This window comes from Eucalyptus grandis, chromosome 8 (genome assembly GCF_016545825.1).
Source record: "Eucalyptus grandis isolate ANBG69807.140 chromosome 8, ASM1654582v1, whole genome shotgun sequence".
Taxonomy (NCBI): domain Eukaryota; kingdom Viridiplantae; phylum Streptophyta; class Magnoliopsida; order Myrtales; family Myrtaceae; genus Eucalyptus; species Eucalyptus grandis.
Window position 1 is genome coordinate 42518545 of NC_052619.1, and position 20144 is coordinate 42538688.

Below are 20144 nucleotides of genomic sequence, written 5' to 3' on the forward strand. Positions count from 1 at the left end.
ATCAATGCCCCACAAGATATAGGAACCACATCTTATAAACCTCACTTGGACAGTCGAGAAGCTTGGATTCACAAATCTTATCTAGGACCTGTTAAATGTTGTGAACATCAGTACCGAGAATTCCAGAGAATTTTGTGCTAGGAGAACAAGACCATTCCTGAAGATGCATGGAATTATAATGTATCCACTGCATGGGATCATTATGACCTAGCACCAGAAGCTAAGGAAACATTCATGCAATGTAGACAAGCTGCATCATCTCAAGATCATGAAATGACAAGTGCAGATGATATTGTCCAATCTACTCAAGACCCCTACCTATGCACATTAGGGAGGTCCTCTTTCTCAAGATCCCTATGATCCAGGACCTTTGTCCTTATCTCAAAGCATGGACATGTTCTTTTATGCACAGCCGTCCAATTGGCCTCAGCTAAGCATTCCTGCCGACACTTCAAGAGAATACACAAACTAGGCCGAAGAAGAAGCATCCCACTGGGCTCACGAGGAAGCATCCTCATCACATCAGCTGAATCAGATCCTCTCACTAGAAGACCTTGAAGCCCTTGAACAAAAGTATGATGAACATTGCCTAGCGACAGTACACAGCTCGGATGACTCCGACTATGACTACAATACTGGTATGGATGAGACCGCTGAGTTCGTACAATTTCACTGTAGCAAGCTACTGTTCACTTTTTACTGTAGCATTAAGTTAGGGAAAGTACTGTTCACAATCACTATTCATAGCATGCAAATAATTCCCTCCCGGAAGTTTCCGGTGCCTTTGTTTGTTCCAGGACCCATGTGCATGGTCCTTGTATGTTTGTAACCTCTTATTGTCTATATAAGGCAAGGAGGGTGTAATGTGTTGAGCAGAATCCTCAGAAGTAAAGTGTGTGCTTTATGAAAAACTTCTCTATGGCTTTCTAAACTCATTTTCTTCTCTAGCATGGTAGGATCCTCTGAGAAATGCAGCTCGGGTGGATTAGAAACATTTCCATCATGACATCTCTAAATGTCTCTAGGCTTTGAACTGAATGGCTGAGTGGTTTTCTGCTAAAAGGCTATCTCTAAAGGGCTTGAACGGGAGTTGTTTGCCCACTGTGAGAAGGTATACCTTTAGAAAATTGACTTCCTCCTCCCTGGTTCTAAGTCTAGGTCCATTCTAAGATTTTTGAGTGGACTCCGGTCTCGTGGTTTTTTTTATCTCCTCACATTGAGGAGGCTTTCCATGTAAAAAAATCGTATTGTGTTTACGTGCTTGGTATTTATTTTACTCTACTATATTGATTTCTAGGTTTACACAAGAGGGTGATTATTTTATTCCGCTGCGTTGATTCGACATTATTCGAATTGTTACTGTTCTCTCATCAGAAAATTCAACCTTTATGTTATGAATACACATAACGAGAAGTGTCTCTAGGACATAGTTAACATGAACCGATATTCATTTTAATAGGAGAATTACTAAAAAAAAAGTCATAATCTATTGTAATTGTGTTAATTCAGTTATATTTTTTTTGCCGATTCAATCCTAAAACTTTTACAATTATGCCAATTCAGTCTATCCTATCAATTTTGACCAACTGACGCTAACATAGATAATTTTTAATAATATTTTATTTTCTTTGAATTTTTTATTAATTTTTAATTTTCCTTTTCTTTTTCTCTTCTTCCTTCTTTTGCTTCTTTTCCTATGGTGGCTAGTGAGGGTTCGATGAGAGCTTCACGGCCCTTGCAGGCCACTGTGGGAGAAAAATGGAAGATAAGGAAGAGGAGAAAAAAAAGAAGAAAAAAAAAAAAAATTAGTAATTAATAAAATTTTTGGTCGAAATTAATAAAATAAAATTTTCTTAAAAATAAAATATGATAAACAAATTTTCTAGGTCTACATCGATTGAGCGATCAGCATCCTCGTCAGCATTAGCTACAGGCAGACCAAAATTGACTAGATGGATTAAATTAACACTATTGTAAAATGTTGATGACTAAATTGGTAAAAAAAAAAAAAAGAAATTTATGATTGCATTAATACAATTATAATAGGTTTATGATTTTTTAATAATTTTCTCCTATTTAATTAAGGGATAAAGAAGAGGCAAGATCATCCTTAATTTATGTTTCTAACCCTCCAAGATAATCACAAATAAGAGGTGGAATAATATTTCTTTTATGGCAAAGGTTGGCATCATTGTTTGGAATTGAAATTGAGATACTCAAGGCGACTTTTCACGAATCGGAGAGATCCATATGCAAATTTTCCACATATTTTTCTACTCATGCGCACAATTTTCCTTTGCAATCTTGTTCTTTTGATTTCTTAGTGTCAAACTACATATTGTCCAATATCCTATGTCACTTCATTTTAACTAATACACAACACGACACCTCTGTGGCATGCTCGAACAAAATTATCTATAAATGCACCTTAACCACATAATGACAATGGAAAAACATATTTTCTTAGACATTTAGTTAGTTAAGGGTTATTCAATGTAGAATTATCAATGCTCAAACTAAATATTAGCACAGATCCTTTCAGACATGCTTATGGTAATTATATATCTTTTAAGAAAAATAGAAATTCATAAAACCCACCAAAATAAGACAAAAATTAAATTTTCCCCCTTTACGTTAGTGTTCAACGACCTTTAATTTTGTAAAAGCGTATCTTTTAAAACAAAAGAGAATACCTGAGAATCTAAATTCAAAAGTACTTTATAGATTAGAATCGATCTAGTGTGCAAGAAGATTCCAAATGCTCTCTTTTTTTCTTTTTTTCAAAGTGGAATATATTGTGTTTTTGGGAAAATTGTCCAAAAAGTACTAAGTCAATTGCAATTATACCAATTGAGTCTTGAATCTTATAATTTTTAAACCTTTTCATGTTTAATCAATTGAGTCTATCTAATTGATTTTGGCCGAAAATCGTTGACGACTGCTAGGGACCCTTGCTTGGTCTGGGTGAGGCCATGAACCCCTCACCTAGGGGTGTGGCTAGTGAGGGTGTCCTAGTCCTTGCCCAAACCAAGTGGGGGTTGCTGACCCCCACTTGTGACTAGTGATGGTTGGTCAGTGAACTCACTGGCCAGAGTTGGAAAAACAAGGAAGAAAAGAAAACAATAAAGGAAAAATAATAAGTGAAATAAAAATTCAAAATACAAAAAAAAATATTTAAAATATTATTACAAATTATCGATATTAATCCCAACTGTGCCATATAAGATAGACAACATTCATATTAGCGATTTCTAGCTAAATTTGGCTAATAGATTCAATTGGCAATATTAAAAAATTTAGAATTGAATTGACAATAGTGTAATATTACATTTACGATTTTTTGGATAGTTAATAAAAAAATTCAATTACAAGGATATATTATGTACTCCATTCCATTGCAGCAACACAAATTAAGAAAAATTAATAAGATCTTCTAATTTTAATACTCCGTACTCGATATTGCAACTTTAAAATTTTCCTAAATCAAATCTTGCCACCATACAATTAACGATGCCCAAGTTTTCTTTACAGTTATTAGGAAAAAAGAAAAAGGACTTGCTCCGAATCAATTCATACGCTGCCCCATCTATGAGAGATAAACCCATTTGAAACTTTCCCATAGTTTTTTTTCCAAAAAATAAATAAAAATTTTCCTTAAAAAGTCATCGTTGTTGAAAACAGGCGGACCACCGGCAATTCTTAATCAGCACCAAAATAATTTGGATCCTTTCTTTCCTTTTTTCCAATAAATGTGCCGACCTATTCAATCATGATAAAATTAATCCCTTCATGAATTTTAACAAACCTTATTATTTCAAAAAAACAAGTTCCGAAAACAAAACGTCTTTGTTCAACCCATCCTTTTCTTCCGTGCAACCTTTACCTTATGCGCACATGCGTTTATAACTTTTCAACCCATGAAATTTTCCCGACGAATTGAATCCGAATTTTGTGAATGTGCAAAAATAAATAAATAAATCAATGGGGCAATTAAAAAAAATGATGGACGGATAATAAATAATCGCCGTAGAAAAGGCCTCAATCTGATTGGGCCTGTTCCGTTCATCTAGATTACTGTGGCCGAAGCCCATAGATATTAATCTAATTTGGCCCATTCTGTTTGGGCTCCAAACTCAGCCCATTAGTTTGGCCAGTAAAACAAGTGGAGCCCATCCTCCATCCCCTTTGTTATTTCACTCTCTCTGGAAGGACAGACGAACACCCAAGGGGCGACGCCCGCGAGCAAGAAATCCGCCGTCCGCCGGCCAGTCAGCGGCATTCGCCGACGACGGCCTTCCACCGTTTGTACACATCCTTCCGCATTCGTGCTTTTCCTCCGTTGTTTCCGAAGGGTGTCCGGGGCATCATCGATCACCGCCCGTCTTCAAGTTTCTAAAGGCGCAGCAGTTGCAGTGCTCTGCAGCGTCGACCCACCGGCGACGACTTTCTTGGGAATCCCGGTTCTCAGTTCGATCGGGGGTGCTCCTGGTCATGGCATCTACCAGGTACGAGAGTAGATTCTCAATGTTAATATGGGTAATCGAGTCTGAGAAATGTGGTCGAGGCCCATGTGAAATTCGTCTCTGGTTAAAGCTTCATCAGTGTTTCGAATGTGCATTGACCCTGTGGTGATGACCTGATAGTGATTCTTGGCCTCTTACGTGAGCGGAAGTTCATTACTCGAATTCCATGCCACTTATTCGATGAAATGTCTGAGAGAAATCGGAATGCATGTTCTCTGAAGGAAACGAGTGCAAGGAGGCATGTGTTGATGTGATTTGTGTGAGATACGCAGATTCTTTAAATATTAAACCTGATTTAATTGCACAATGAGGTAGCCGAAAGTCTTCCTGATCCTTTTCCATTCTGATTTTCTATCTCTCTTGTCGGATTCTGCTTTGAACTTAGTATGACAAGAAACTGGGCAGAGCTCCCACAAGAGTTGTTACAACTATGTTCCCAGCGCCTTTGTCTGAAGAATTTATCGGCGTTCCAAGCAGTGTGCCGTTCGTGGCAATCTGCGGCTGTCAAAGAGAGGAGCGATGTCCCATGGTTGATGCTCACAGACAAAAAGGGGATGCCGTGGCGTGAGTTTTTCTGCCTCTCATGTCAGCAGGTTCACAAAAAGCTGTTGCCAGAAGTGATGGCGAATGGATATTTCTCTTCGCGAGGTTGGGTGTTGATGACCAGCAGAGACGGGGAATTCCACATGCTAAAGAATCCCATGTCGCGTTACAGTCATATTATTAAGCTTCCCAATTGGAATAAGTTCCCCAACATCGAAGATTTGCCTTTCTTTGATGTTGAATTTGTCCGTAAGTTCATCCTATCTGATAGCCCTACTACATCTCCAGATTACAAGGTCATGGTCATGGATGACACTGGACAGTTAGGGCTTTGGAAATCCGGTGAAGAGGAGTGGACGGCAGTGAACTCCCCCACAGATGAATTTTATGATGTCATATATTATAAGGGGTCCTTTCTTGCTGTCGATTATGAGGATAGGATATTGAGGTGCGATGTGGACGGACCAACTCCGTTTGAGGCTCAAGTAGTTTTCCAGGTGCCGCAAAGACTCCAAGAATTCGAGCATGAGTATCCCTCAGGATCCCTTTGGGATTTGGATCAAGTGTATCTAGTGCAATCAACGACAGGATCTCTGTTGTTTGTGTCAAAATGGGAACAACTAACATCTACCATAACCTTTCGATTCCGTGTTCTCGAGATTGACCTGGATACTCAAACGTGCACAGAAGTTGAGAACTTGGAGAACACATCCCTCTTCTTGGGCTACACCAATTCTTCCTTCTCTTTGGAGGTCGATGAAGATCATCTCATCAAGCCAAATTGTATTTATTTTACTTACTTCTGGCTCTCATCGTCCCAGTTTACTGAAGATGGAGGAGACACAGGCATGGGAATATACCACCTCGAAGATGGTACGGTCGAGCTGCATGTCAAGGGAAATCTTCTCCTCCGCTTTGGATCGAACCATGCTTTTAAGCCACAGCTAAAAAGTTTGGCTTGTTGTCAATGATGAAGTGAGCAGATTAGTGGAATCAAGCGATAGAGACACGGTTAGTCCAAAAAGTTAGCAATTCATTTTATAAAGATGAAATTGTTAGGTCATTGGAAGTAAAATTGTACTGACATCTGAATTTGTGCTTTCAATGCTTCGAATTTTACACTTAATATTGACGATATTTTGGTATTAGCTGTCTGGATGTCTGTTCTACACAAAAACAAAATAGAGTGAAGGCAAACATTGGGTTTGAACTTTGAACAAGGAAAAAATGAAGGGTTGAAAATAATATTGATTCCTTCAGTGGGGTTAACTATTTTTCTTCTCTTTTTATTCATTAGGCCTTACATTAGATCCACAGACCACAAGGAATTCTGCAAGAACGTCACTCGCATGAAAGGGGGATATTCAACTGGATTATCTGAATCTCTACACTACACATTTCAAGTGAAATACATTTTCTAGTAACCAATGAAAAGCAAATCATTATGGCCACTGAAATTAGTAAATATCCATGTTGTTGATAAGGATCTCGCCAATCTTGAATGATTAATTGCAATGTTTATATATTTGATTCAATGAACATTTTGTGCTTCGATTCTTTTCATATAGCTAAGTTCTAGCTATGAAGTGTAAATATCCTAGAATTTGTTAAGGCTTCCTCCACAAATTGGAGCTGTAACCACGAACATAGGTTAGGGCGTCTAAGTTGATTGCCCTGATTGGCCGTTAGATGCTTAAGTCGTAGTTTGGAGATGGTGGAAACTAATGAAGTTTAGATAGGGGTAAAAAGTTCTTGTCCGTTGGGTGAGGATTGACAGATGATGACCAAACTATAAGCATCGATCGGTCATAATAAATGGCAACACATCATGACAACTAAGGTATGCGTTGACATGTGACGGTCAAACTGTCCACAGGGCTAATAGATGCTTAGTCTTTTAATAATTCCTCAAAATGATAGCTTAAGTGGAGGTCTCGTCGATGTACCTCCTGCCAAGTTGACCGGTCTTGACTTGGTCTTGACTCAAAATCCGAGTTGCATCCTTTCATCAGGTGGGGTTACCATGGACACTTGACGGTCTAGTGACTTGCCAACTCCATCATTATTAGAAACAATCGAAAGTCATTTATTGATAACACTAGAGTGAAGTACCGGAGTCAAAGTAAAACGTGGATGAATTGGCAACCGCAAATGCTGTTGATTAATATTGTTATAGTGAGAATGGTCAAATAGTATCTTATATAACTAATAACAGCATAACTTACAAATTGCTCTCTACCTTATATGAGCATCTGCAACAGGGGATGATACCTGATCTCTCCACCAGCTAAACTTATGCGGTCACAACAAAAACTCAAAAACCCAAAAGCTTTTCCTCTTCATTGGCCCCGCTTACAAGAAACATAAACTGCACTTACAGGAATTGCAATGCATGGATGCTCTCACAGATTTTATCCTTAAACTGAGAGATAGTAGGTTAACGCTGGACGCCTCTTTGGTAGACCTAGAATTTTCTCAAAAAGAAAAGGAGTGCAAAGCATATGAGCATGAGTGTGCTCTCCACTTATTACGACACTAATTATGCGGAAATAGCTACACATGCATGAGAGTCTTGCATTTGATGGAGAGCCTTTGATCATTTCGTTGCTGAACCACAAACATGAGAATGCAAGGGACCTTCCAGTCACCTCTCTCTCATGGAAGCAACCAAATTAGGAGTTTACATAAGGCAATGTACATGAAAGTCAACTGCTTTGTCTTAGATACCTATTGTCTAAATCATTCATTAGGTATAAAATACTCAATTGTGTCTCTCTAGCACTTGCCTATCATCTATTTCTTAATAGAAAAAGGGGGAACGTGCAACAGAATAGATAATGTAGATGTCTTCTGCAAATCCCTTCACTTAGCTGACACAATACAAGGAAGTAACAGAACCGAGGAACTCACCTAAAAGCAGTACCTCTCATTCCATGGGATGCTCATTTTAAGCGTGTAACCTTTATCAATTGTGGGAAGTACCCAATCACACCAATGCCTCCCAAATCCTGCACATCGGTGAGGACTAATAAAAAAAGATCTCAGTTCTCAAACCATTGGTAAAAGTGAAGCAATGTTTACACAAGAAGAATCTCGAAAACGAGTCCTCTTTATTACTTGCTTCACAAGCGGATATAAGGCAAACAAAAAAATGGCTTCACTGATAATTACGATGATCACTAAACTACGGCTAAGGACTTCACTTTCATGGCACTCACTAGTCACCATGATAGGTGGGTTATGCAAAGCGAGTCAATCAAGCATCATGATTTGTAAGGAATAACAAACCCGTAAACAACACAACTTGTTTCGGCTTATCTATGGTAGCTAGTTTCTATTGAAGCCTTTCAACTCGATCTTGTGGAAAAAGGAATAAGAAAAGGTAAAGAAAAAGAAGAGTGAGGAATCAGAAGTCATCACTGAATTATTGCCAAATCATAAATACAGCTTTTACAAGTAAATTTCAAATCAATGTGTTCATGTCAACAGAGAATTGTTAAAGTAGACACACATGGTCATAAAACTATCATATCATAATGATGAAAGAATGGAAAAAACCTCTAAGAACTATAACTCATATCATCAAAAGATGATCCTTAATAGTAGAAATACACCCTTTAACTAGATGTCCACTCATAGCATATATTGTAGAGGAGAGCTTACAAAAATTTGACACTAATAAACTGACAACATGAGAAACCAGAAAATAACTGCTCTGGTCAAACTCAAGAAGTAAAACATACCTTGAATGATTTGGAACAACGAATGGAGGTATCTATCCATAACGACGTGGAATAGGACTTCTCAGCTTCATCAAACTATTCCATTGCCATGAGAGCATCACCTTGACAAATATAAGCTGGATGAAAGAAAGAACATTTGCTTTAAAAATATAACATGAGCAAAAATTCTTACCAATATAGGAATCTCTCTTTCCCACTCTATTGCTGGTCCAAAACCATTGATGTAAGCCAGTACTAAGGTCTCTAATACCTAAAACACAAAATTCGGTGATCTTAAGGTTATATATTGATGGAGTATTGCATTTTAAAGAAAGATAATTCTCTCATTTCTTGAGATCACGGGCAAGGTGCAATGGTAAAGGTTTTACAAAATTTGAATAAGAGATTGCGTTTGGATTGCTCAAGAAGCAGGTCAAACCCTTTACTACTTAACACAATGTAGATGTTAAAATCATGCACCTGCAGTAATTTATGTGAATCTCGTCACCTAAACAGCACTTGCCTCGTCTCCTTCCCCTTTCCCTCCCTATCAGTGAAATCAGAAGGGGCTACAGGTTTAGTTTTTAGATTTATTCCTGAGGTCGAGCTGTTGACGCTTCTTTTCCATCTTAAAGAGCAGACTTGAGTTGCCCATTTCCAACCTCGCAACAGATTTGAACAAAGCATAAACCTCTAATTGATAAATATTCAAGAACCTAACTATAGTTGCACATTTCCAACCTTGCAACAGATCTGAACGGAAGTTAAACCTCTAATTTATGAATATTCAGCAGAACTGAACCAAACTTAAACCTCTAATTCATAAATCTTCAAGAGCTGCATTATAGTTGCACCTTCCCACCTTTTCAGCAATAGCTTGGTTTATATAATCAAAATGAAATGTTAACATGAATCTCTTATTCATTTACCGCCACGTTTAGTTTAGTGCAAACTTGTTCACATGTAAATTCTCATCTTGGAATAATTGTTACATTGCGGCGACAAACCTAGAAAGTTCACCATCAAACTATGGCAGGATGTAGAAAATGTCTCAACCTTAGATGATAGGAATTGATGGACCAACTGGTCTTTATATATCGCATGGATCCCACCGTGTGGCCTCATTGCTATAGCCTGTGCAACAAAGGAATAACCATCATGAATTACCGTTTCTCCATCTATTCCATAGAATCAGCTACGGTCTATTTAATCATTTGAAAATAGACCATCGATGCACTCATTCTCTAATCTCTATCAGCAAATTCTTCAAAATAAGAAAGAGCAACCCAATTCAACCACCAGTTAACCCACGATACATGACCATTCCCCTATCGATGTGATCAATGCTAGTGGCTCTCCTGGACAAAACCAAAAGGTCCAACACCCATTACAAAATGTCACATTAAACAATAGTTATCACTTACCACTTATGGCCCCCGAAATTTAAGGTTGATGAGCCCTTACTGTAGGGCCACCAATATGCTAATAGTGGAAAATTTCTCAATAAAAAGTATGCAATAACTAGGTAATGCAACTCAAGTTTTTTAGAGGTTTGTCTACAATGAGAATCATATTGGTGACTTTGTCAAACATAGGTGATCCTTTTACAATTAGATCAACCACTTTAGAGGTGATTGACTCTCGCGTGATTTGGCTACAAGATGCTTAGTCTTCCAATTATTTAATTGAATCACTGAAAGAAATTCAAAGAAAAGGAAAACATTGAAAGAATACTTAATTTGATTTATAATACAATTGCTCAAATCATTGTAGTCTCTTTGAATGGTGGAGTGGAGTTCATGCATCTTTTCTGATGGGGACTGACATGAGTTCTTTTGTCGACATTGATCTTGTGCATGTTGCAATTGATTTTCTCATATTAAGGGTAAGATCACAACTTGAATCAAGTTACATTAATTATTAGGCTTGCACGTTGCGCAGGATTAAAGCTAAAGTTCGTTAGTAAGAATAACTCACATATCAAACTTAACAGACATGTTGATATCATGGTTTAAATTTTCAACCTACACTTGTAATTAGGTGATGCCTTTGAACTGTATAAACCCGTGTCAACTGCTGGAGTTTTGTAATGAAAATAGACCATCAATGCACATTATGGCAGAAAAATGATAGTTATCACTTAAACAATAGTTATCAATTACCACTGTTGACACCTAATTTTTGTTTTCAAATACAAAAAAAAAAAAATAGAGAAAAAGAGAAAAAAAGAAAAGAAAAATAACCAAAACAAAAAAAACAAAACAAACAAAGAAAAGAAAAAGAAAAAGAAAAATGCCTCTTTTTCTTTTGCGCAACCTAGGCTGTTTCCCCTTTGGCCTGGCCCATGCCAACCTTCTCCCTCCTTCATCTTCGCGCATGAAACCTTTAAAAAAAAAAAAAAAAAAAAAAAAAAAAAAAAAAGAGAGAGAGAGAGAGAGAGAGAGAGAGAGAGAGAGAGAGAGAGCTCGAGGAAAAATGCCGTCGCCGGCAATGGCGCTCGACCGACACCGACCCCGCCACTGCTCGACCCAGAACCCAGATTTGAAGGCGTTGTGTGGAGGAGGTTAGATCCGGCAGGACTAGAGACGCCGTTCGAGCCGTCGCCGCCCTTCGTCGACCCCGTCATCTGAGCCACCACCCTTCGAGCGACACTAGGACTCCACAACTGCAGCTACTGTTTCACAGTTGCCAGAGCTCCGGACACCATCGCGTTGCAGCCCTAAGCCAAGCCAACACCCTCCTACCTAACGCCGTTCGAGCTGACACCCGTGCACTGTTGCCTCCGAGCGCCAACGCCTGCGCCTGCACCTTCGCCACTGCCGTAGCTAGTTCGCTGCTCCCCTTTGCTAGATTGCTGCCGCATCGGCACCTCTACACGAGCACCCTCCCGCAACACCAGAACTAATTGCCGAGCCACCGCGTGCCTTGGCCGCGCCTCCACCAGTCACCTCTAAGTCCTGACGAAGACAGATATGAGTTGTTCATCACTCCACCGCCTAGCGAACCTTGCACAAGCCCGCACCTCCGCACTGCTGCTCTTGGCCATGTCTCCACCAGTCATCGCCATGCCCCGTCTCGCTGAGCCGCCATGTGCCTTCGAGCATCGACGCTAGTCACCGCTGAGTCTCGACGACGACAGATCTTAATTGGCCGTCGCTCCACCGTCAAGTGAGCCTCGCATCAGTTTGTGCCTCCATGCTGCCGGCCACTTCGCCTTCACCTCTGCTCCGGCCCTGTTCGTGACCCAGCGCCGATGTTGTAGCGACCGCCAGCAACCCGATCCCTTTGCCGTCGTCACAGCACCAGTACCGTCGCCACCTGTCCTCGCAGATGCTGCGTTGCTGTCGTCGCTCGCCGCGTTGCTGCCGCCGTCAAGCCCGTCGCCGCCGCCACCCACCGCTTCGCCGCTGCAACATAGCATGAGAGAGAGAGAGAGGAGGCAAACTGGGTCTTGGCCAGGTCGAGCAAAAGCCTTGTCGGGTAGGGTTTTGAGCATTCCGGGCCGGGTAATTCAGTTTTGGGGTTGGGTTTGGGCTAACTTAGTGTGGGCTTGTAGGCTTTATTTATTTTGAAAATAAAGTAGACCGGACTGGGCCTGCACTTCAGGCCCAGCCCGGTTGGTTTGCATTGCGTGGCCCGGCTCAGTCTGAGCTCGGGCTGCCTAGCCCGATCTCGGGCCCTTTTCATCGAATCGGGTCAGACTAACCGAGGATCCAACTCGGTTCGTTTTAAATATATTATATTATTATAATATTAAAATAATATTTTAAAAAATAAAAAAATAAAAAAATTCGAAAATCCAAAAATATAGGGTTTGATTGGGAATTGCTATGTTTTGCATTCTTAGTGTAATTAGACCTCTATTTGCTCGTATGTTGATTGGATCATGTGTTTAGTTTACATATTTATTATGTTTAATTGCACGTGTTTAATTTTATGGCAATTAGCATCTTGGTAGCTATGATTGTTATTTTAATGATTGCGCACCTGCATGATCATCTCATATGTTAGTGGATAGGTATAAAATCAACCCAAACTGCCTGCTAAAAATCATTTTGTTAAAATGAACAAGATAAGGTACCGAAAGAGCATTAATTGATCAATTAGTGTAATCAAGTCCCCGACCCTAGATTCTTTAGTTGCGTAGGAAGTGAGGTACACTCCTATGTCTCACTTGGTTTCTAGCCGATCCTGATAGGCTAGTGGCGACTCCTTTTGTGCAAAAATTCCTAAAGAATATCTCAATGTCACGTAGGGTATGGGCTTGGGAAAGCCCACTCCTAATCATGGGCCTTAGGCCTGTCCTTTAGGCAATATCTCTAAACTTGTTCCCTCCCCTCGAGGGTAGGTCGCGACAGCTTGGCGACTCCACTAGGGACTTGGTTTTAAACCTTAGAGGAATTAGGCCAAAATTAATCTTGTTCAAAAATATTTTTGCAAGGAGGTGTAGGAATGTATTGTTTATTTTTATATATGAAGTGTTGCTTGCCTATAAATTGTTGTGCATGTATCCTTTGCATTGCACTACACCTTAGCACGCACAACTTGCCGCCGGACTTGGGCCGCATAGGATCACCTAGGATGGTGTTGAGGTGGATACCACTTCGACTACAACCATATAGTACGAGTCGCCTATCTCTACCCTCGAAATTTCTTTCATGTCAAAGGTACCCAGCCTGGTCTGCAATCGTGCGACACAGGTCGGTTCTTTGACGAAGCCGGATTCATGGGTAACACGACCTAGTCGCAAGCATGTTGGTTCAGTCTTGTAATCCCATGGCTTCATTTTGAGCTGAATAGAGTAGAAATCAAACCACATCCCATGTGCATGTCTGTGTACTTGAAAAAAAAAAAACAGAGACAAAGGTCAAAACCCATTGTAAGTATCGTTTTCCTTTTTATTTGCTCATTTTGTATTGCATTTTCATCTTGAAATTCGCGAAATCAATTGAATACCCTTGGTGATGTAGGCATATGATTGAAAAATTGGCAATCACTTTTGACAAGTAAGCATTTGAATGCAAGTTCTAAACATTTTGATTTGTCCCTGTTGAACACATGATTTTATTTAAATTCCTAGTTATGGGCTCAAAATCACATTAAAAAAAAACCCAAAAAAAGGGCTCGCAAGTTGCGATTATATATTGGGGTACAAAAATTAAGATTGCATTTTTGATCAAACTCTTTCCTTCTCACATTTTGGGACTAAAATGCAAATCGCATGTTGTATAGATTTCTCAAAATAGAAGTCACTTCATTTTTTGCAAGAGTAAAATCATAAAACCAATCTCTTAAAAAAAAATAAAAATTAATGCCACTTTTGCATACGGAACATTTGGAATAAAAGTGGACAATTGATTGATGGTCGTGGATTGATTATTTAAATGATGTCTTCTTTTATGATAAAATCTTGGCGAAATACAAAGATCCCGTAGTAAGGATTATGGGGCATGTATCGTTGCCTTGATTTTGTTGTAAGAAGCAACCTCATTGATCACATACTGACATTGTCGTCTTTCTGCAGGTTATGCATGATGCTCATTGACATTCTCATGGTGACCACATAAAGAAGTGAATTATAGAGTTAGGACATGAATTGATTTTTACTTTCATCTATGCAAGAGTTTCTTGTATTTTATCATTGTCTTTATTCTTGTTAAGAACCATGTTTTCCGTTTTGGGTTTTGATTGTGAATCCAATTGATGCTTTTGTAAATCACGCGACTCATATTTTTTTATGATGGAATTCAACTTCATGAAAATCATCCTTTAAAAAAAAATTCAGAAGTGTTTCAAGCGAACCTTTACGTCTACCTTCCAAAATGAATTTAAAAAAAAAAACTTTACTTAAAGCCCTCTCTTCACGTGGTCGTTTTCTCGGGCTCATAGAACTCAAGGAGTAAGCATGTGTCAACGCTTCGTCGGTGCCAATCTTCCATAAAAGTGGAACGAAGTTGAGTTCTATTCTAGGAAATTTCTTTATTTGAAGGGAAATGGCGCAAATGCCTTACGTGCCAAAATATCCCATCGATCTCGTTCACTTTGCATGATGAGACAAATGAAAGGAGTTGCCAAGCGTCCAAAAAGGCGAATTCGAAGGAAGAGTAAACTGTTTCGATTCCAATTACATGTTTCTGATACCGTTTCTAACATGACTTTCTTTTCATTGTCAATGAGACATTAAGAGTACCAAGTTTTGTAACGCTCCAACAAATGCGATGGAACGTTATTAAGTCATGTTCATCTTAAACAAAGAAAGACTCAAATAAAACAAAGGGATATTACCCCTTCCTCCATAAGAGACACCTTGGGATGTTGATTGCCCGACTTTGAAAAGGGATGCATTTCGTTCCTAAACTTGACTCTCTTTAGTATAAAAAATGACATATCCTTTTCTTTGGTATAGGACAGACTTGAACAGAACAAAGATTTGTCAAATAAAGAGTGGGAGAACAACGTTTGATTTAGAGAAAAACGTCTCCTACCCACCAATGAAGTGTGTTGAAACAACATTGTCAAATTCATCAAGAATGATGTATCGTTCCTCAATTGAACCTAACTAAGAATGGAGATAACTTGTTTCATCTACCCTTCTTATAGGGTGATAAAAAGTTTGTGCATTGACCGTAGAAGCGGTGCCTTCTACCAAGGAATCAGGAAGATGTCAAACACTTAAAGGCAAATGCAACGGAAGGGTATTGTCGAGTTACCAAATATCCACGAAGGTGAATCCAAGAGATGTTAGCGCCTAAAGGATGAAAGCGAATGAAGGGTAATAATGTATCGTTTCCAACATTTCAATCCCTAAAGATTTTTTCACTAACATATTCTTTCACATTCTCTACAGGGTTACCGAGTCACCATGCCGCAGGTAAGTACCCTTCTTCTCATTGTTTTCCTTAAAAAAAAAAAAAGAAGAAAAAAGAAAAAGAAACAGAGAATTTTCTTTATAAAAAAAAAAAAAACCTTTGGCGCTTTCCTAGAAACAAGCACATAAATGAATAATTGAAAAAAAATTCTACAAACTTTTTGAGCATCCTTTTTATCTCAAAATTGTTTTATTGTTTTGTGGATTATTCATTTTGAATCAAATTTCCTTATGGAGATTAATCTACTCAGATTATCTTGACAGAGTTAGATGAAGACGTTAACCATGCCAAATAAGAAGCACTTAGGATGAAGAAACGCAAGCCATTTTCAAACACATCCTTTAAATACTTCTGAGAGTTGAGTGAAATGCGACATTCTTTTAGGACGAAAGATTCATTCGCATTGAGTGCAAAGATCGAAATGATAAAGGCATTTCCTTCATCAATCTCAAGCACCGAGCTGACATCTTGCTACCCTTTTGGGCCAAATAAAGATGATCCTTCAAAGTAACCCTGTCGAGGATGACCCTACTTTGGGGTAGCATAGGAGGTTACAATCATGTTATAGAGCGAAAGATTGAGAAAGATCCTATTGCTTTCACTTGCATCAATCTTATGGTGATAGCTTCAGAGGAATTATCATTAGAACTTGACTAATCCCAAGATGAAGAATAGCATTTCTTTCTCTACCCAAACACCGATACCCATTGCTTTAACCAATTTTGGCTTGATTATTCATTTATGAACCCCAAGCGGTGATCATCTCCCTTCATTGGGGCAAGTTATAAGAATTGACAAAATACAATTTACAGTCACGAGAAAATGTGAAAAGCATCTCGAAAGTAATAAGAGCTACAAGAGTTCAAAAAGCAAAAAGTATGACAAACTAGGAGGCATAAAAAAACAGTGTGCCTGGTAAAAGCAAGACTAATGCCCGTTAAGAAAAAAAAAAAGCCAAAAAGTTGCATCTTATGTGGGAGAAAAAATTATCAAAGTCCAAGTGCTTGCGCAAAAAAATTCATCGCAAGAGCAAAGGACATTAGAAAAAGGAGCAAAGCTCCCATGCATAAAAGAGTGGTCAAGGGACTTTCAAGATGTGCTGTGTTTCAAAAGTCAAATGATTTCGAAAGATCGAGTGATCTGGTCACAATGCCATGATGATCACCGACTCTTAAAAACCCTCTTGAAAATTTTAAGCCTTTCAAGCTTTGCCCGAGCCAACATTACAACCCTCTTTCGAAGTCTCTTCTAATTGGGATGGTTTAAGTGAAAATGAGAATACCACCAAGAAGCTACTACTTGAAGGAGTTGAAGTAATTTTATCTTGTCTTATCTTCCAAGTTCTCGACTTGTAAACCCGTTGAAGATAGTGACGAATGTTCCTTTATTGGCCTAAAAGCAATAATTCCTTTGTGTCAGCCCTAACCAAGCCTATATTGCGGTCATTTCAAAAGACCTTTTTTATCGATTAGATTGTGCTCATTGCGAATGTTTCGAAAGCCTTTGAGACGGGTTATGTGAGATACCCTCAGCAATCAGTTACTTCCCACACGAATGGATGGGATCAAGCAGCCATTTTATTGAGAATGTGTGAGAAACCCTTTCTGACTAAGAAGCTCTAGTTTGGCATGCTTAATGAGCCTTTTTTTATGAGTCGTAGCTGTTATGATAAGAACTTGACTCTCGGAGAATTTGATGATTAATGATACATTTCCGAACAAAATGACAGTTTTGCGCCACATGATACTGATTCAAATCGAATGTTTTTCTAAAGCAGTCGGACTTAGCTTAATTAGCTTGTCTAAGTAATGCTGCAATATTGCCAATACATCTCTTGATGATGTCTCTAATGACATTTGCTCAAGTTGAATTTGACAAGATCCCTTAGTGAAGCCATGCAATTTTCAAGGGGTTAGCGGGTGCTTCCCTAAAACCAAAGGTTCATGGTCAGCCTTAAACCATGTTATCTCCAAAGGTTCATGGTCAATCTCAAACCATGTTGTCTCTCAAGGTTCATGGTCAGCCTTAAACTATGTTATCTCCAAAGGTTCATGGTCAATCTTAAACCATGTCGTCTCTGAAGGTTCACAGTCAGCCTTAAACCATGCCATCTCCAAAGATTCATGGTTTACCTTAAACCATGTCTTCTACAAAGATTCATGGGCTTTCCTCAAGCCATTTATTTTCAGCTCGGTCAAAACTCGTTCGTACACGGTGAGACTATCATACCCGGTCGAAACCCGTTATTACATGGTGAGACCTCATTACTCCCTTCTTACGACCCGAAGAGCTTTGTATCCCGGAGTCTTCCTCTCTTCTTATGACCCGGAGAGCTTTGTATCCTGGAGTCTTTTTCTCTTCTTATGACCCGGAGAGCTTTGTATGCCAGAGTCTTTTTCTCTTCTTATGACTTGGAGAGCTTTGTATCTTGGAGTCTTTTCTCTTCTTATGACCCGGTGGGCTTCTGTAGCCCGGAGTATTCTATTTTCTTATGACCCGGAGAGCTTTGTATCTTGGAGTCTTCTCTTTTCTTATGACCCGGAGAGCTTTGTATCCTAGAGTATTTTCTCTTCTTATGACCCGGACAACTTTCTATCCTGTAGTCTTTTCTCTTCTTATGACTCGGTGAGCTTCTGTAGCCCGAAGTCTTCTCTCTTCTTATGACCCGGTGGGCTTCTGAAGCCCGAAGTCTTCTCTCTTCTTATGACCCGGAGAACTTTGTATCTTGGAGTCTTCTCTTTTCTTATGACCCGGTGGGCTTCTATAGCTCGGAGTCTTTTCTCTTCTTATGACCTAGTGGGCTTTTGTATCTCGGAGTCTTCTCTCTTCTTATGACCTGGTGGGCTTCTGTAGCCTAGAGTCTTCTTTCTTCTTATGACTCGGTGGGGCTTTCCGTAACCCGGAGTCCTTCTCCCCCTTCTTATGACTCGGTGGACTTTTCGTAACTCAGAGTCCTTCTCCCCCTTCTTATGACCTGGTGGGCTTTCCGTAGCCAGGAGTCTTCTATCTTCTTATGACCCGGTGGGCTTCTGTAACTCGGAGTCTTCTCTCTTCTTATGACCTGGTGGGCTTCTATAGCCAGGAGTCTTCTCTCTTCTTATGACCCGGTGGGCTTCTATAGCCCTGAGTCTTTCTTCCTCTTATTGACAAGACACGCTTCCATAATTATGAGTCATTTTCGTTGATTTGCTGCGTGCCTATGCACCTAGAGTCTCTCTACCACCGAAATAATGTAGGTGTCTTCTATCTTTGAATGCAACCTCTTCGAGGCTACATTTAAAGAGAGGCAGCTGTTGACATCTAATTTTTGTTTTCAAATACAAAAAAAAAGTTAGAGAAAAAGAGAAAAAGAGAAAAGAGAAAAAAAAAAAAAAAAAAAAAAAAAAAAAAGAAAAAGAAAAATAACAAAAAAAAAAGAAAAGAAAAGGAAAAAGAAAAAAATGCCTCTTTTTCCCTTGCGTGACCCAGGCTTGTTTCCCCTTTGGCTTGGCCCACGCCAGCCTTCTCCCTCCTTCATCTTTGCGAGTGAAACCCTTAAAAAAAAAAAAAAAACTCTTTTTCCCTTGCGTGACCCAGGCTTGTTTCCCCTTTGGCTTGGCCCACGCCAGCCTTCTCCCTCCTTCATCTTCGCGAGTGAAACCCTAAAAAAAAAAAAAGAGCACCAGAGAGTAGAGAGAGAGAGAGAGAGAGAGAGAGAGAGAGAGAGAGAGAGAATGCTCGAGGAAAAACGCAATCGCCGGCAATGGCGCTCGACCGACGCCGACCCTGTTGCCACTCGACCCAGAACCTAGATTTGAAGGCACCGTGTGGAGGAGGTCAGATCCGGTAGGACTAGAGACGCCGTTCGAGTTGTCACCACCCTCCATCCACGCCGTCGTTTGAGCCACCACCCTTCGAGCGACACCGGGGACTCCACGACTGCAGCTGCTATTTCGCGGTTGCCAGAGCTCCGGACACCATCGCCGTTGCAGCCCTCGGCCAAGCCAACGCCCACCTGCCCGACGCCGTTTGAACCACCGCTTGCACATTGTTGCCTCCGAGCGCCGCCGCCCGTGCCTACACCTCCGCCACCGCCACTGCTAGTTCGTTGCTCCCCTTTGCCAGACTGCCACTGCAGCGGCACCTTTGCATGAGCACCCTCCTGCGACGCCATAACCAATCGCCGAGCCACTTTGCGCCTCGACCGTGCCTCGGCTAGTCACCTCTGAGTCCCGACGAAGATAGATATGAGTTGTTCATCGCTACATCGCCTAATGAACCTCACGCAGGCCTGCGCCTCCGCGTTGCTACTCCTGGCCGCGTCTTTGGCAGTCATTGCCGTGCCTCGTCTCGCTGAGCCGCCACATGCCTCCAAGTGCTAACACTAATCACCGTTGAGTCTCGACGACGACAGATCTAAATTGGTTGTTGCTCCACCACCGAGCGAGCTCCGCATCGGTTCATGCCTCTGCGCTGTCGGCCGCCGCGCCTCTGCCTCTACTCCGGCC

At 40.2% G+C, this 20144-nt stretch overlaps 2 protein-coding genes across 3 annotated transcripts in view; one reads left to right on the top strand and one right to left on the bottom strand.

The window, feature by feature from the left end:
* The window catches only part of LOC104414498 (F-box/kelch-repeat protein At1g57790), a 31553-nt gene extending 25339 nt beyond the window's left edge, over positions 1 to 6214 (top strand). The window contains exons 1-2 of one of the 2 annotated variants that reach the window (XM_010025640.3): positions 4212 to 4505; positions 4909 to 6214. In XM_010025640.3, coding sequence (XP_010023942.2) covers positions 4492 to 4505; positions 4909 to 6037 — 1143 coding nt within the window. In that variant the 5' untranslated portion in view covers positions 4212 to 4491 and the 3' untranslated portion in view covers positions 6038 to 6214. Of the gene's footprint in view, positions 1 to 4211; positions 4506 to 4908 lie in introns of those variants that run through there. The other variant, XM_018861038.2, reaches the window with a different exon arrangement.
* A 5716-nt stretch (positions 6215 to 11930) lies between these two features.
* LOC104417215 lies at positions 11931 to 19810 on the bottom strand. Its single transcript, XM_039299976.1, has 2 exons — positions 19461 to 19810; positions 11931 to 12195 (listed from the first exon to the last, which is right to left on the bottom strand). Exons 1-2 carry the CDS (start codon positions 19808 to 19810, stop codon positions 11931 to 11933), a joined length of 615 nt encoding a protein of 204 aa, XP_039155910.1.
* Between the last annotated feature and the right edge of the window lie 334 nt (positions 19811 to 20144).